Genomic DNA, 16,875 nt, shown 5'->3' on the forward strand with positions numbered 1-16,875 from the left:
CAGGATTTGAACTTGAGTGGCCGCATGCACTCCGAAGCGGAACGCTGGTGTCTCAGTCACACGCAACACTGCGTCCGAGCAGTGGTGTGCCGGCCAGGGGTGAACAACCAGCCCCTGGTGGCACAACGGAATGAGTAGTAGGTAATGTTTGTTGTAATACTCCCCTCGTGGCTGACGCCAAGCTAACAAGGTCCATCCCCAAACTGCAATTGAGGAAGACGTGCCCCCTACCCGCACTCTGCCAGGCAGGGCGAGCACATCTCCCACTGCCACTGGAAGGTATGGAGGCCTGGGAAGCTACATCTGTCTTTATTCTAGTCTCCATGGAAACCTTGAAGCTAGACAAGACGAGGCCAGGCTCAGTTATTTGTTTTCTAAATGAGGAGCAAAGCTTAATAAGACATCTTTTCAAATATGTCAAACATGGACATATTCCCTTGCTCTGGAGGCTGGGGCCACCTGGCAGTGCAAACTGACAGGTCGGCCCCCAGGGGAACTGCGGCCTCCCTGTCACACCTCCAAAGGTAGGGCACGTGGAGCCAGCAGGAGAGGGGAGCCGTCTCCTGCCCCCCATCCTCCCCACTCTGGAGGAACCACTCGGAGGACTGAGAGAGAGCTGCTCTTAGCAGTCACATCTTGATTTGAAACGGTGAACAAAGACGGAATGGGCAGAAAGTACGGTCCAGTCACCTTAGTTTTTATTGACTCCAGATGGGGGCTGGTAATGAATTGGCCTAGGTGTTATAGTTATAATTTTCAATAAAAACCTCACTCTCCCATCATTAGCACAGGGCACTGTCCTGCTCACCTGTCCTTTCTGTTGAGAGACTGACTGGGATTAGGATAATGGAACTGCATGCTTTAAAACCAAGGCTATCATCACCCTGCCCAGGTCAGTTCGTGTCTCTTGTGAGAGACAAAGTGAAATGCTTCCTGCAGATTCCGGTCACTGATTGGGGTGGGGGCCCAGCCAGCCAACCCCCCCTCCCCCCACCGCATCTCCTTGGCTTCAACATGGTGACACGTGTGTCAGAAGAAGGTAACTCCAGGGTCAAACTCCAAAGGACAATATTCCATGTATCACCTGTCTGTTTAAATGGTTTCTGTGCTAAGATTGTCTACACACACAACTGTGAGCTTTGCGGAGAGAAAGGAGAACAGAAGTTGAATCCAATATAAGCATTTCTAAGACTGGTCAGCAGCAGCCAGGAAGCCACTGGTGGTTAAAACCTTTTCCCCTTGGGCACAGGACCCAACAGTCCCAGCTGAACACAGGGCAGTTAGTACCAGCAGACTAATATTTGGGTTAAAGCAGCCGCCACTATCACAGGGGGAAGAGCAGCCGTACACATGGGGCCCCGTGGCCACTGCCACCCTCACTCCTAGCACGACCCATGTCCCGCGGAGACCACCGCTTCTCCTCAGCCTGGAGCCCAGCATCCAGCGGTTAGGAAGTAGGTGGACGCCATGCTCCCCACCTGCCACCAGCACTGTGTGTGTCCTCGATCACAACGGGACCCAGTGTCACCTCGAGGAGCCTCTGGTGTGTCCAGGAGCTCTGAGCTGCTTCTCAGAAAGAAAAGCCGGAGCACATCCCACGATCGTCCTTTGGTGATAATTAGGGGCGACAGCTCACCAGCTGCCCTTGAGGACCAAGAAGCAGCCTTCGGGGCCCCTGCAAGCACTGGACTGGCCAGGTGGGTGTCCACCCGGGAGCCCTCCCGGCCTTCTCGCCAGCGCTCTCGTGCCAGACTCTGCCGCGGGAGTGGCGTTCTTCACTCGGAGACCGGCAGGATGTTCTGGCTGTGGGAGTCGGCCGCGCGGCCCGAGGAGCGCAGGGAGCGCCGGCTGAACACCCGGCTCAGGATCTCCTTGCAGCTTTTGCGGTACTGGTGGCGCAGCAGGGAGTACACGAAGGGGTCGGACGCGGCCTTGCTGTAGGCCAAGCACTTGGACAGCACGCCCCAGTGGGAGCCAACGGGCACCGTGGAGGACAGCTCCACCAGCCTGCGGAGAGACGGGGAAAGTGGTTACTGAGATCAGAGCCAGGCACGAACTCCCGTTCGAGGCCCTGGCCCCCAGCTTCCTGGCCAAGCCTGTTTCCCTAAGACGTCCTCCTCCAGTAACAATTGCAACAAGAGCAATTTTACAACAATAACAGTAATGACGGCTGACATTCACCAGGCACGTAGTTTATTCTAGGTACTATGCTAGCTGTGCACTTGACACACATGACTACATGGGACCCTGGGAGATAGGACAGTCTCCATTTTACACGTAAGGAAATAGATGTCCAAGGAGGTGAAGCTACTGGCCCAAGGGCACACGACCAGTAAATCGTGAAGGCAGGACTGGAACCCAGGTCTGTCCTGACTTGTGAACCCAAGCTCATCTAAGAAATGGGCTGACAGTGTCCTGGCCACTGGCTACCATGTGGATGTGGACCTGCCGTGTGACCCTGGCCTAGTCGTTTTCCTTCCTTGGGCCTAGGTGATTTATATGAGAAACAAGGAGTTCAGTAAGATCATCTCTAAGGTCACTGCAAGTAGAAAAGGCTGAGTCTTTGCTTCAAATCCTAGCTCTGCCTTCCCAAGGAGGTTGCCCGGGTAGAAGGGCTGAAAATAATTCTGCAAACATTCTGCAAAGCTCCACGTACTTCTTACATCAGGAAGAACCTGCTGGCCGGGAAGACCTCTTCCCAGGGCTGTGACCTGGTGGCCCCTGGCAATGGTAGCAGTCAGGACACCTAGAAGTGACCCTCCCTCTTTGGAAGGGGCGAGGGAAGATGCAGCTTGTGCCCAAGGGGCACAGTCTGAGAGCCCTCCTGGGACCCATCCAGCCTGGGTGCTGACGCAGGCTGTGCGGCCACACAGCTTTCCTCCATGCCCGTGAAATTCCCTCCAAAGGCTGCCCCTCGTTCTCCTCTCAGGTGTGGCCGTGTTTGGGCAGTAGCCAGTGTTCATTAAGGTCAAAAAGGCCACAGAACGAGGAGAGAGCTTAGTGATCAGGAATAACCCTCTTCCCACTGTCAAAGGAGGAAACTGAGGCCCAGAGAGGAAAAGGGGTTGCCCAGCCACAAACAGCAAATCCACGGCCGAGGGAGGTCCAGCCTCTGGGGTGTGGCACCTCTATTCTACCTGGGGGGGGTGCAAGATGGACGGCAGCAGTGGCTCCCAGCTGGGTGGGCTGCCTGGGTGAGGACCCAGGTACGGAGAGGAGGGAGGCAGTGGGAACTCCGGGCTGCCGACCTCCGAGGTCTTTCCGAAGCCCGCCTTGGGCTGAGGCTGTGAGGACCAGCCCAGGAAGAGAAGCAGCAGGAAGCTGGTGGCTGTCACCCTCACTGCCACGCCCCCTCTCAAACAGATCCTCAGAGAATCCATCCCGAGCCCTTTCGTTTGGCTTCTGATTTGGCACCAATGCCCGCCGTGTGCTCTGACCTGTTGAGAGAACGTGGCCACAGTCCCGTTCCCATCCTTGGGAGCCCGAATTGGGGGGGATTAAATTGGAGCTGTTAGCATTGGGGATGTCTGTGCCTTGAAGAAACCGATTCATGGAAGTGATGAATTTAAGAAGACAACACCACCGAATTTAGAACTGACACCCAATAATAACAATGAAACAGCTGAATGCCAACACATTGTTGCCACACAATGCCAAGTTGCTTTTCCAAAATGTCTGGCCTCCTGCATCTTACTAAATTTAGCCTTAGCATTTTGGCTCTTTCCAGAGGATGCATTAAAAGAGCCAGATAGCACCAACCCATCCAGCCAGATCAAAATTATCTGCAGGTTCTGCGGACTTCACAGAATAAAATGGACGTGGGACCCATTTTAAATTTCACCATGTAGACAATTAAAAAGTAAAATCTCTTGCCTTTGCTTCTCAGAGATTTTAAGTCAAGTCTGAACTCTCCGGCTCGGCCACGAGAAGCCCCAGGTGAGTGTCTCCTCTGGGCCCAATCCCTGAGGTGCCCTGTCTTCAATCTTCCAGTTACCAGCTGAATCAGCACCGCTCCCGTTTTGCAGACGAGGAAGTTGAGGCTCTCTGAGAGAAGGAGTAGTAAACCAGCATCTCCTGGACGGAGCTCTATCTAACTTCATCCAAGTCCGGACTCGGGGCCATGCTGGGATTCTTACTCCAGCCCTGAGTCCGGACGAGATGAGCTCTGAGTACCTTCGGGCCCCGAGAACACCTTTGCCGTAACGTTGTCATGTGCTCCCCAGCATTTGTGTCACTTGATCCTGCAGACCGTGCACCGGGAGACTTCTGTTTTGAAAAGCACGTGTCGGGTCTCTGTCCAGGCAGAGAGATGTTCTGGGTCAGTACAGGCCTGACCACTGAGCCGGGGTGGCCGCTGGGCGAGACCGGAGCTGGGCTGCCCCATCTGTGCTCCCGTGCGGCTGGCTGCCCTGCTTTCTGCTCGCCCTGTGCACAAGGGTCCCCCACCCTCACCCTCACCGCCGTGGGCAGCTCTGCTCCGTCCGAGCTCTGATGGTCCCAAGCTTCCCTTTGTTCAAGGGGACTGAGAGAGGACAAGGATTTCCATATTGTGCCAATTGCTTCTTTCTAATTCCAGATCTGAGCAGGCATCTGTATGATCCTGTCAGGTGACCTTTCAGAGAGGGACGCTCGGGCCCCCCGTTTCCACGAGGAAAGGGGCCTTCTTACACTCCGATCAGTGCCATGTTCCTCCTGGGTGTCACAACCTCACCGTGGCCCTGGCCCTGCCCCCTTCCTGGCTCCCCCTTCCCCCCCCTCACCGGGAACCGAGGCTGACCCAGGGCTTGCCAAGGCGTTAGCAAGCCTCTGCCCCCACCCTACCCCCACCCTACCCTGACCTTCCATTAAGCACCAAGGTGACTTTCTGCGTACTGCCTGGGTATAACCCGGAAACCTCCACCATTAGGCTCCGTTCAGGGGGAAACATTGATGCTTCTGTGCTGAGAGTGCACGCGTGCCGGCCCTCACCCACCTGACCTGACACAGCGCTGCCTCTGCAGTCCCCGGAGAGCCCACAGCTGGCAGAGGCCAGGCGGAGGGGAGTGGGGAGCAGGGAGCAGGCGTCTGCTTTCTCAAGCATTTTAGGTGAGTGTGATGCACAGACACCCCGCTGCGAGCGCCAGGGGGAATCCGGGCAGAGTCCATCAAGTGAAAGGCTGCAGGGTGTGGGCCTGCTCCCACGCCAGAAGCAGGGCTCGGAGACGTGTGTTATTCTGATTCAGGGTGACATGGGGCAGATGCCCACAGATCCCAGCCTGCCCCCGAGCGGTGCCCCCCCACCATGCACCCTCTGCTCCAGGGAGCCCCTCTTCCCCTCTCCTGGCAGGAAGCCCTCTGATCTGGGTCACCAGTGGTTCTCGGTGCTGACTGTCACAGCAGAAGGCTCATGAGGCCAGGAAGCCCGCCTCCTTGCCCCTCACACACAAGGTCCTCTCGTCCCCACCCGGCAGCCTGGCAGTCGTGGTCCCGGGCCGGAGGAGGGGGGTGCATTGGTCAGATCTCTGAGGCAATCTCTGAGCCCCGGAGAGACAGGTCTCCGTTCTGCTGGAGAGTGGGGGCCTCCAAGGGAACTAAGCTCTGGTGGCAGGCAGGAGCAACAGTCCCAGGGGTGCCCACCTGGGAGAGGTGTTGGGCGGGGTACTGCTGCACCCTGGGTGGGGTCGCCCTCAGGGACCACTTCACAAACAGTGTCCCAGGCCCCCACCCCAGCCACGGCGTTCTCCCCATGGTGCAGAGTGGGACTGGGGCAGAGGGACCGGGCCTGGATGTGGGAGAAGCAGGATTTGAACCCTGGGCTGTAGGTGACAGTCATGACCATGTGTCTAGTGCCAAGCTGCCCCTCCCAGCTCCTTGACTTGGTTGCAGGAGGTAGTCAAGGGCCTTGACTTTCAACTCTTCAGTTTAAAATGGTCAAGTGGCGCCTTCTCTTAACACCTTGCATCATCTCTTAACTCCATCTCTCTCTCTCTCTCTCTCTCTCTCTCTCTCTCTCACTCTCCCTGTCTCTCTCTCTCTCCTTCTCCATCTCTCTCTCTCCTTCTCCATTTCTCTCTCCCCATCTCTCTCTCTCCCCTTCTCTCTTTCTCTCCATCTCATTCTGTCTCTCTCTCCATCTCTCTCTCTCTCCTTCTCCATCTCTCTCCCCTTCTCTCTCTCTCTCTCTCTCTCACACACACACACACACACACACTCTGGGTCACAGAACATTCTTTGGGAAGCCAGTCAGATGGCCACCCAGGACGTCTGGTCTATCTGGTCTGTGTATTTGAAGACCGGCAAGTAATAAGCTGACAGTTTAAATTTGCATGAGACATTAAAATGGAAAAGGCATCTTATTAATAGAAGATTAATACCAGACAGCCACCTGCACACCAAACCCCGCTGCCATCTACAGAATTCTGTGACTTTGGAAAGCCCAATAATGGTGCCGTCAGATCCGCGAAGCCTCAAAACCGCACTGTGACGACTTGGGAGGGCCGTGGTTCTGTGTACACGCATATCGCCACGGAGATAATAGCCTTACAAATGTCTCCAGACAGGTTAATTTTAATTCAGAAAATATTTATTTAGAGCTTTTGGATGAGAGTCTGTCACGGGTCTTCAGATTCTGCTCAAAATGCTCTGGAAAGAGTCAGACGTGACCCACAGCTCTGAGGACACAGAAGCCAAGGTGAGTGTGTGAAGAACAAGCAGGCAGTGCCTCTCATTAAGGGGGGAGGTGGAGATTTCCAGATGTTTCCCGCTGTCATCTGACCTGCCCCACACGCAGGGGCCGGTGGCTCTGAGTGCTGGGTGCAGCTGGTGGGACCGACTGGACGGTATCTGCGGCGTGGTCAGTACTGTGCCGGCCACGTCTGCCGATGGCTCCAGCCTCCAACGCTGATGGCCTCTGGGCTCTATTCTAGGTCTACCCAGGATGCTGTCATCCAGGTGGGAGGTGAAGAGGTGACGATCATGGGAACCCACCGCTTCTTCCGGAGAGAGGACTCCCACGCCCTTCTGTCTCTACGCACGGGAGTCTGCTGCTATGTCTGGGGTGCAGGAAGTTGGATCAGCCTGCTGGTGAGTGTCTCTGTATCTCCAGTGCCCGGTCCCCATGCTGTGGAGATGTGGCATGGCCACCACAGGCCAGATGCCGACTTTTAACCCTTGCTTCTGCCCGCTGCTACTCCTGCGTCCTCGGGAAGCTCATCTCACCTCTCTGAACCTCAGTATGAGGATGCTGGTACGCACCTCACAGGAAGCTGTATGAGTGCAGCCAGGTACCTCCCAGGTGCAGTACAGGTGTGCAGTAAGTGACAGGCACAGTTACAAGGATCTCACGTCCCCTCATAATGAGGGGGTAATATAAGGGGAGTTTGAAAACATATTAGAAGATGTGAGTGGTTCTTGACCCGAGAAGGATGCTTTCCACTCTGGGGATGCTGTCAGGCAGAGGAAGACACGGGGGACAAAGAGAAGGGAGCCCCCTCCCAGCCAGCCTGATCTTCTTGGTCAACTCAAAGGCGTGGCAGATGTCATAGCAGAAGCCGCTTCTCTTCCTCGAGTCCCGAGCCTGCCAGCTCCGGGTTCTGCACAGCTGTCCCGAGGTTAGTGCCGACTCTTACTCATGGCTCTGCGGCTCCGTCCATGAGGCTCAGAGGGGAGGAGCCACCAGGTGGGCTGCCTGGAGAGTGACAGTCACTGTGCCTCCATGGGGTGCCAGCTTCTGTGTGAACGGTTCAATGAAGGGTTTAAGTGACAACAACTAGCACCCTGTTATCTCAGAAGCACGGAGTGGGCTGTGGGCACAAAGTGCCCGCTGCGTCATCCTGGAAGGAACTTCTGCACTCTTGGGGAGACGCAGAGCATCTCCTGTGAGCAGGCTCGGGTTCTAGGCTGGCTTGGCTGGAGCCTGGCTGCGTCACCAGGTGAGGCGGGTGTGTGTCCAAGTCCCGGAATCCTCACCTTTAACATGAGGACATTATCCAGACAGAGGGTGGCCCAGATCAGGCACAGAGCAGGGGCCTCCAGCCCAGGGTTAGTTTAAGAGACGAGCTTGCTCTTACGTCTCCCCTCTGGATTCTACGGGGTCTGCCTATTGCTGCCTCAGTGGCTTGAACTTTTACATCCAGGTACAGGAAGGGGGCAGAGAATGACGAGTTGGCGCTGCTTCCAGGAGTGTCCCCAGGGTTGCTTGGTGGCCGTCCCAGGGGGCTTCAGCCTGCCCTGTGCCCGGTTAGTCAGATGGCCTGTGCAATGCCTTTCCTCTCTGAGTCTCAGCTTCCCACCCCCCACCCCCATCTGCAGGGGCCGCTCCGCCTGGTGCCGAGCGCACCCCCTGGGGGCACTGTAGGGCCCAGGAGGGTCATGCTTCCTGTGCCCTGGAAGGCAGAGGCGTGGCAGGTCCGGCTCACCTGCTGCCAGAATGTGCGTCTCGGGTCCCCCAGGCCCACCTCTGCACCATTGTGGCCTCCTGGCGCTCACGAACCCTAACCACACAGGAGCCTGCACCACTATGACAAAGTTTGGGGTGCTCTTTCTCCTCCAGTGCCCCAAACTGCATGATACTTTTTGGGGGAGAAGGATTCTGTAGCTAGACCAGACTAGCTTTTGGAATGCACAGTCCTGAGACCGAGCACTGTAGCCTCAGCTGGCCCAGGGTTGGGGACAGGAAAAGATTGTGACAAGCTCACAATGCCTGGACTAAGGATGAGAGACCTGGGGCTGTCGGGCAGGTGGGCCCACCTGGCTGGGCACGGCTGGAGCACCCCACTTCCTGTGCAGATGCCACGTGGCCCCTGCTGACGACCAGGGTGTCCAGGCTGAGAGTGCCCGGGGCTGGGCTATCCTGAGCTCAGCGGACAGTGGGAACCCCACCATCACACGTGTCTTCCTCTCTCGTTCCCCCGTTCCCTTCCATTAGTGCCTCCTGGGGAGGGGGCCCAGGGTAGAGGGTGAGAAGGATGAGATTTGGAAATCAAGTGGGAGAGACTTTTACAACCCTTTTAGTTCCGGGTTCAATCTGAAAGAATTCAAGGCTTCCGAGAAAAAGCGTGTACCCTCCTTCTCATCAGACCCGTCAAGTTCACACTCACCCCCCACCCCCAACGCACTGTCTGGAGAAACATGTGGCCAAGAGACACTGGCGACCGCTAAAGGTCACGTGGGCCTCGCTTTGCTCTCCAAAGCCCTGTGCCCACCCCGCCCGCCGCACATGAGCGCCCCGCGGGGTCCGGCTCACCTGGTGATCACGTAGGGCGCGAAGCACACGAGGAAGGTCCCTATGAAGGTGCTGATCTTCTTGGTGGCACGCTGGCGCCGCCGCCTCTGTTCCTCCAGACAGCGCTCCCGCACACTGCACAGGAGAGATGGGGAGAAGGTGACTCACGGTGCGCCTGCCCAGGTCCCAGGGAGTTAATTCTTCATAAGCACAGGCAGTGGCCTCGAGCACAGGAACCTGCTACGCAGCAGAGACCTGTCTTGGTTGTAGCTGTGTGGCCTTGGGCACGCGGTGTGCCGTCACATAGCCTCGGGGCCACCGTCTGTAAAGTGTGGCTAGTCCTCTAATAAAATGCGGCCAAGGGCTGACTTGGTGCATGAAATGTGTTCAGTGCATCAAAGCACACGGAGCAGTCAGCACAGTGAGCAAGCAGGTGCGAACACTAGGAACTCACTGTGAGTCTTGTCACTCACTGGTCACCAGCTCTGCACAGCCCCCCGAGTCCCCTCTCTCCAGGCACTTTCTCTAAGCCTTATGCTTGTACAACTGACCCGGCCAGGTGCATTTCACCTGCCAGGTGGCGTCTTACCCGCCCTGTTTACAGAGAAGACCATGAGCTCAGGGAGACAGGCTTTGAACCTGCATCCATCTGACTCAGAGCTGGTGCTTCTCACCAGGGTGACCTGGACCCTGTGCGCAGTGTGGACGGGGCTTCCTTTCCTCCACACGTTCAGCCCCGCGCCTTCCTTCCATCCCAGAGCCTCCCGTACCCCTGCCGCGAGCTATGCACACCACTTATGGGGTCACCGAGAGAAAAGTCACCCAATTGCCTCTGAGACCAAGCTTGGCAAAGTGTCCCTGAAGAATCGGGGGCACAGCCTCGAGGGTGGAATCAGGAGCACGCGCCTACGCTGCCCACCCACACCCCATTCCTGACTCCACTTTGCTCCGGGACCTTTTGGGAACAGACGTCTCACGCCAGCTGAGAGGAGTGGCCCTGCCATCCGTTTTCTGCGGCCACAGGGAAACGCCTGAGCCACAGCGAGCCTGTCGTCGAGGAACGGCAAGCCCGTGCCCGCCCCCATGGGGCACAGCGACGAGGTGTGCGTTCCTACTGTTTGCTTTTTCAAATAAACCGCATGATCCCAAAGTGAACAGGAAGGAAAACAGTGGACAGAGCTGCCCGGGAGTGAAGACTGGGTTGCAGTGACCGGGCTCCAAAAATAGGCCAGTCAGTCCAACGAAAGCCAGGAGCGGACAGAATATTCATGAGCCGGGTTCGTGCGCAGCGTGAACACCAGGGCAGCCCCCCCCCACCCCCCCACCCCCGGCTCCTTCCACAAGAGCCACGATTAATATTTAATAGAAACACTTCGTCATCATCTTTCTAGTCACAGGGGGACAATTCCCCATTCGTTTAGATGGAGGGCGCCCCAAATTCCTGCAGGATTTTTCTCCCTTGACTTGCACCTTTCCAGGAATCTGGAGTGTTGGGAACTGGAGTTTGCCTTGATACGAACTGGTTTCCTCCCGGCTGAACATGTATTACTCACGACTAATAGTACTAACTAATTTCTACCCCCCACATTTCTCGACGTGTCATCTTAGATACTGTGATGGGGGCGTGCATGTAGGAGCCCCCCCCCCCGGGCATCATCCAGAAATCTGACAAATACTGGGGGGGCGGGGAAAGACAGGAGGGTGACTTTGAGCAAGGTACACAGCGAGAGTCCGTCTTAATTTTTTTTTTTTTTTTTTTTTTTTGTATTTTTCTGAAGCTGGAAACAGGGAGAGACAGTCAGACAGACTCCCGCATGCACCCGACCGGGATTCACCTGGCACGCCCACCAGGGGGGCGCTCTGCCCACCAGGGGGCGATGCTCTGCCCCTCCGGGACATCGCTCTGCCGCGACCAGAGCCACTCTAGCGCCTGGGGCAGAGGCCACAGAGCCATCCCCAGCACCCGGGCCATCTTTGCTCCAATGGAGCCTTGGCTGCGGGAGGGGAAGAGAGAGACAGAGAGGAAGGAGGGGGGGGGGTGGAGAAGCAGATGGGCGCTTCTCCTGTGTGTCCTGGCGAGGAATTGAACCCGGGACCCCCGCACGCCAGGCCGATGCTCTACCACTGAGCCAACCGGCCAGGGCGGTCTTAAATCTTCTTAAGTTCCATTTACACTTGGCTTTCTGCGGAGTTTCGTGCCCAAATCCTCTGGCTCAAGTGATGTGTCCAGGATACAGGTGGCGTGGAGAGAAGGGAAAGTCTCCACCCAGAGGAGTCTGGGTACAGCCAGGTGACCGAACTCATCTTGGTTTGCCTGAGGCTGTTTTGGTTTTAAAACTCGAAGTCCTGCATCCTGGGGCCCTCTTGTCCCAGGGAAACCAGGACAGTGGTCACCCTAGGTAGGGCATAGCGTGTTTGGCACATTCTCCGCCACACAGGACTTTTGGTTTTACTATTAACGTGTCTGTGCCATAACAGTCAGGATAATCGAGGTGAGGACTGCTGGAGGTTTGGGACCGGAGCCAGCTGTCCTGAGCCATCACAGGGCAGTCGCCCCGCGAAAGGAGGAACGTTCTAGGCATCCCGAAACACTGAGCACCAAGTTCATACCAATGACTCACCGAGGGGATGCCAGGCCCTCCTCCAATGTGTGACCCTGACAATGTTGCCCATTCCTCAGATGCTTTAGAATGACCCAGAGGGTGTCTGGTGGAGGCTGTGACTGGGCTTAGCATCCACATGGGCCTGGTCACGTCTCTGCTCTGGGACAGACAGGCTAGACTCTGTGTCCTATGTCACCCACCTAGCCCAGCTCCCAGATGGGAAAACTGAGGCTCAGAGAGGAGGGGGAAGTGCCCCTCCCTGAAAGCGGGGTGCGGGTGAGGGAAGCGTGTGGTCACTGGCTCCCTGTGGAGCGTGGCTCGTTGGGAACCATGGGGCTGCTTCCTTGAACTCTTTTTTTTTTGCAAACAAATGCATCCACCCTTTCCACCTGGGGCTCCCCTGATTTCCGGGTGAGAGCAGGGTGGTGGCCGGAAGGAGGAAGCCAGGCAGCCCCCCAGGCTCCGAGGGGAGCAGCGCAGTCCTCGGCCCACCCGTATTGTGTAAGCGTGGTCCGAAAGCAGCTCACCAGCTCCCAGAGCTCCAGGGCGACAGCTTTGTTGTCATTCTGTCCCCGATGTACACAGCATTGCGGAACTGAGCTCCTCGAAACCTTGCGTCCCTGACAGCTGTTGTTCTTGTTTGCAGATGAGGACACTGAGGGCCCGAAAGGTCTTTGCCACGCCCAGGGTCACCAAGTGAGCTGGGGACAGAACAGGGCTCCTTCCAGGTGCCCTGACTGCAAGACCTGAGGGTGGACCCGACTCCTCCGCGTCCCGCAGGATTGCTGAATAGTAAGTAAGCTGCGTGTGGCCACTCCAACAAATGCTTCAAATGTCCTGGGGCCGGTGGCAGCAGCTGGAGGACCTCAGGCCCCCCCTGGAGAGTGTGCAAAACGCCCCCCGCCAGCTGCGTTCACCCCGAGGATAAGCAGGGGATGGGGTGGGGGGACCCCGACAGGCTCGGACGGGACACAAAGTTTCTTTGTGACAAAAGGAGACAGGCTCTCCAGCACGGTGACGTGTGGGGTCAAAGAGACGTTCCCCCGGGGGCTTCTGCGACAGGGCAGAAGGGACAGGATCCTGGGGCTATCGCAAGGTCAATACACGAGGGAGTCACAGCTAAAAGCTGCCGGCGCCATCACCTCCACGCCCACTGCAGGGAATGACCCCAGTGGCTGTAGCCGTCCCAGAGCCCGCTTTTCTCTGGATTGCTCGTCCCAGAGTAATCCAGATCTGCTTTCTGGCTTTGGGGACAATGGAACAAAAGTCAAGTTATGAGCAGGCTGGATGGTGAAGAGCCTGAGTTTGGGGCCAGGACACTGGTGACAGCAATCCTGTGAGAGGGTCTAACACCGAGTTCACGGGCTAAGGGGGAGCTCACCCAGAACCCACAGCCTCCACTCTCGACCATGTTCTAAGGGCCTGAACCACGAAATCCCTGGCCCAAGTGCCCTGACTCTGCTTGTAGAACACGTGCAGGCACCTTCCCTGGGCCGATCCCCCGAGGGTGGGCTCTGCCCACTGTGTGCTCGGCTGCAGACTGGAGGGCAGTAACAGTGGGTGGGATGCACACCCACACTGTCTACTTTGGGCTGGGGAGAGCCAGGGGTGGGGAAGCAGTGGGGGCTGTGTGCTCGACGTGGCTCCGCGCTCCCCACCATGGAGTCCAAGGAGCCCCAGGGTCCCAAAATTTGAACCCAACCTTGCAAAGCATTATAAATGTAAGTTTGTCACGGCCGGAGGGCAGAACGTACTTCATCTAACAGTCTCTAAGCTTAATTTAGACCTTCTAAATATTTACTTAGATGGTGTGCTCACCACCATCTGCTGTGTTTCCCACCCGTAAATCTCAAGGTCTCGGCCACATTCTAGATCTGCTAACTTATGGAAAGTCCCCACTCCCCTGGCTCCCCCCAGTATCCTTGTCTGTAAAGCCAAGGGCACAGTGAGGTTATCTCTTTGGCCTCTTCCATCAACTGTGTCACAGTTTGGACCCCCTCCAGGGTCAGCACCGGTCAACCCCAGCAGACCTTGACCACAGGATGAGCGCGCCCCACCCCACCATCCTGCTCTGGGAAGTCAGACCTCAGGCTGGCGAGTGGCAGCCCAAAGCGAGACTGTCGCCTCGCTGCTCCGGCTCCCCACCCACGCCCCACGTCAGGTGACAGCCCAAGCCTCTGGTGGCACCGGGTGGAGGCCCGGTGTCCCTCGCTGTGGCTGGGAGACCTGAACAGAGCCGGCTGAGTGGCTAGGGGACCTGGCGAGGAGTATCAGGAACTCCACACTGCTTGGGGACCAAAGTAACTTGAGAAACTGTCACAGAAAGGCAGGTGCAGGAAACTAGGTTTAATTCAGACTGGGGGGGTTCCCTGATCTTGGGTGATATCTAAGCAAAGGAGCCCACATTCAACAGTGTGCGAAGACCGGGCACCACCAGGGAGCCTCTGGCAAGCCTGGGCCTCCAGGAATGCAAACCGGCTCCCCTTAATGAAGCCCCAGGAGGTCATTAGTGCGGTGGCTGATGGCCGGACTGCACCTGCTACCCTGGCTGTTCAGATAAGGAAGCCTGACCTTTGCTGACCGGAAACTGGTGCCCCCAGCTACCCCGGCTCTCAGCACCAAACTGGCCCAGGAGGCTTGGCTGCTCTTCCTGGGGTCTCAGTACCTCTGGCTTCGGGGTGCCAGGGGCAGCCCCTGCACTAGCTCTGCAGGAGGCTTGGCTGCTCTTCCTGGGGTCTCAGTACCTCTGGCTTCGGGGTGCCAGGGGCAGCCCCTGCACTAGCTCTGCAGGAGGCTTGGCTGCTCTTCCTGGGGCCTCAGTACCTCTGGCTTCGGGGTGCCAGGGGCAGCCCCTGCACTAGCTCTGCAGGAGGCTTGGCTGCTCTTCCTGGGGTCTCAGTACCTCTGGCTTCGGGGTGCCAGGGGCAGCCCCTGCACTAGCTCTGCAGGAGGCTTGGCTGCTCTTCCTGGGGTCTCAGTACCTCTGGCTTCGGGGTGCCAGGGGCAGCCCCTGCACTAGCTCTGCAGCTCCCCCTCTGTGCAGAGGAAGGGTTGGAGCAGCTGGGAAGCCTGTGGTCCAGCTCTCAGGGAGCTGTGCCCTCCTGGGTGGCCCCATGCCCACCCTTGCACTCTGGGGACAGAGCCCACAGAGAAAGGCAGGTGGTGGTCACTGAAGGGGCAGGGGTGCTGTCCATAACCCGACCACTAGTCCATACCTTCCGGCCAGCCCTCAGCCAGTGGGACCTGTCTGAACTAGTCCAGGGCTGGCCTTGTCCCAGAAGCCCTGCCTCTCCCTGGGGCAGACTGGGGCCGCTCCTTAGCCCTGCAGGGGCACTGGAGGCAGGGGCTCCTCCGGGCTTGCTGGGGTGTGGAAGAGGCCATGGCGCCCCTGGAGGGGGTGAGGAGATAGGGGGACTGCACCCTAAGTGGGCTGAAAGGGGAGCCACAGCTCTTCTTCTGGAAGCGGGAGAACAGAGATGGAGCGAGCCAATCTAAATAACCGATTCGTTGGCCAGCCCACCCCCTCCTCTGCTGTTAGACTCCCGGGGAGAGGGCCAGCTGCTCCAGGAACGGTGCAGGTCCCGAGGGTCAGACATCACCTCCAGCGCAGTCCCAGCCCCTGTCCCCTTTCCTGGGATGCACTGTCTGAGGGGAGGTCCCCTGCCCCTGCATGAGGAGAAGGAACTAGCCCTGTAATTGTGGTTGCAGAGTACTTCTTTTAATGGCGGTGACCCGTTGAGGACACAGAGACATGTATTGCATCGGCCCAGGTCCTTATGTCAGTGTGCAAGCAGGCCACCCCTGTGACCCGTGCAGTTGACATGTGAATACACAGGATTGTGTGTGACATGAACACGTGCAGATGTGTTCATCTACCCTTCCGGCACGTGCTGTTGCTATTTCACATGTATATCATTCTGTGAGGAAGAGTCTAGGATGAATTTTCATCTAATTCAACAGCACACAACCAGGAAGGGCCACTTGGAAGGGGGACAATGAACACACACACAGGCATAGCCTTGTGTAGACTCAGTGAAGTTCAAAGACTTCTTTTATTGCTCATGGTCAGGAAAAGCTCAGGATTGAAGAAAACTTTGCTCAGACTGATGCCTGCGGTCTGTCCCTCTCAGCCCTCGGGGTGTGTGTGTGTGTGTGTGTGTGTGTGTGTGTGTCCCTCTCAGCCCTCGGGGTGTGTGTGTGTGTGTGTGTGTGTGTGTGTGTGTGTCGCACCCTGAGGAGCTCCCTCCCTGCCCCTGGGCCTCCCTGATCAGTGCTCTCTGCCTGCCTCCCTGCGGTGCCTTCTGGAAGTCATGGCCCCCTTATCAAAAGTCCCGGGCAACAGAGCCTGCCCTTCCCGGGGACTGGGCTACTCAACATCAGAGTCCACAGAAACGGCCCCAGCGTTTCCCTTCCTGCTCCCCTTCCTCCCTCAGAGGGGAAGCCGAGGCGGCTGAGCTGAGGGTGCCTGGCCCTGTCCCCCCTTCTCTCCAGGAGGGCTCAGTGGGGGGCAGCAGAGCCTGGGGGTGCCTGCACCTGCACTGATACCCCTCCCCGGCTGCCAGCCACAGGCGGAGGTGGGTGGGAACCTCAGGAGTGACACTCTTCTGCAGGGCCATCTGAGCTCCGTCCAGAGACCCAGAACAGTGCTGTCCTGGAAGGGCAGGAAGAGACCCCTCCCCTGTCTCCTCAGGGCCCTGCAGATACTCCTTTAAGGACCCACGGTGGGAGGTTGCAGCCCAGGACTGGCAAGCGCGCGCGCACACACACACGCACACACACACGCACACACACACACACACACACCCCACCCCCGCAGGAAGCACAGACCCCAGAGAAACAACAGATCCAGAAAAGCAGCTCCTTCCGGGATGGGGGAGCTCTTAAGGAGCCCCCTAAACATCGAGGCTACCTACACTCTCGGGGCTTGAGTGGAACCTTTTAAAGGCCTCCATGCACTGTTTAAAGTGAAAACCACAAACATAAGTATAAGAAGTCCAACAAAGTTCTGACACTGACGCTTCCACCCTGAGGCTTCAAAAATCCCTTGCAAGGACCCTGGCCACCCACGGA

The 16,875-nt window shown here is 57.5% G+C and overlaps 1 protein-coding gene across 1 annotated transcript in view; it reads right to left on the bottom strand.

Moving 5' to 3' along the window:
* Positions 1 to 677: 677 nt before the first annotated feature.
* GPR26 (G protein-coupled receptor 26) overlaps positions 678 to 16,875 on the bottom strand; it is a 17,156-nt gene continuing 958 nt past the window's right edge. The window contains exons 2-3 of the mRNA XM_066354901.1: positions 9,224 to 9,337; positions 678 to 2,007 (exon numbers count right to left, since the gene is read on the bottom strand). Of these exons, the coding sequence (XP_066210998.1) occupies positions 1,776 to 2,007; positions 9,224 to 9,337 (346 nt within the window). The 3' untranslated portion in view covers positions 678 to 1,775. The remainder of the gene's footprint in view (positions 2,008 to 9,223; positions 9,338 to 16,875) is intronic.

The sequence above is a fragment of the Saccopteryx leptura genome, chromosome 13 (assembly GCF_036850995.1).
Source record: "Saccopteryx leptura isolate mSacLep1 chromosome 13, mSacLep1_pri_phased_curated, whole genome shotgun sequence".
Taxonomy (NCBI): domain Eukaryota; kingdom Metazoa; phylum Chordata; class Mammalia; order Chiroptera; family Emballonuridae; genus Saccopteryx; species Saccopteryx leptura.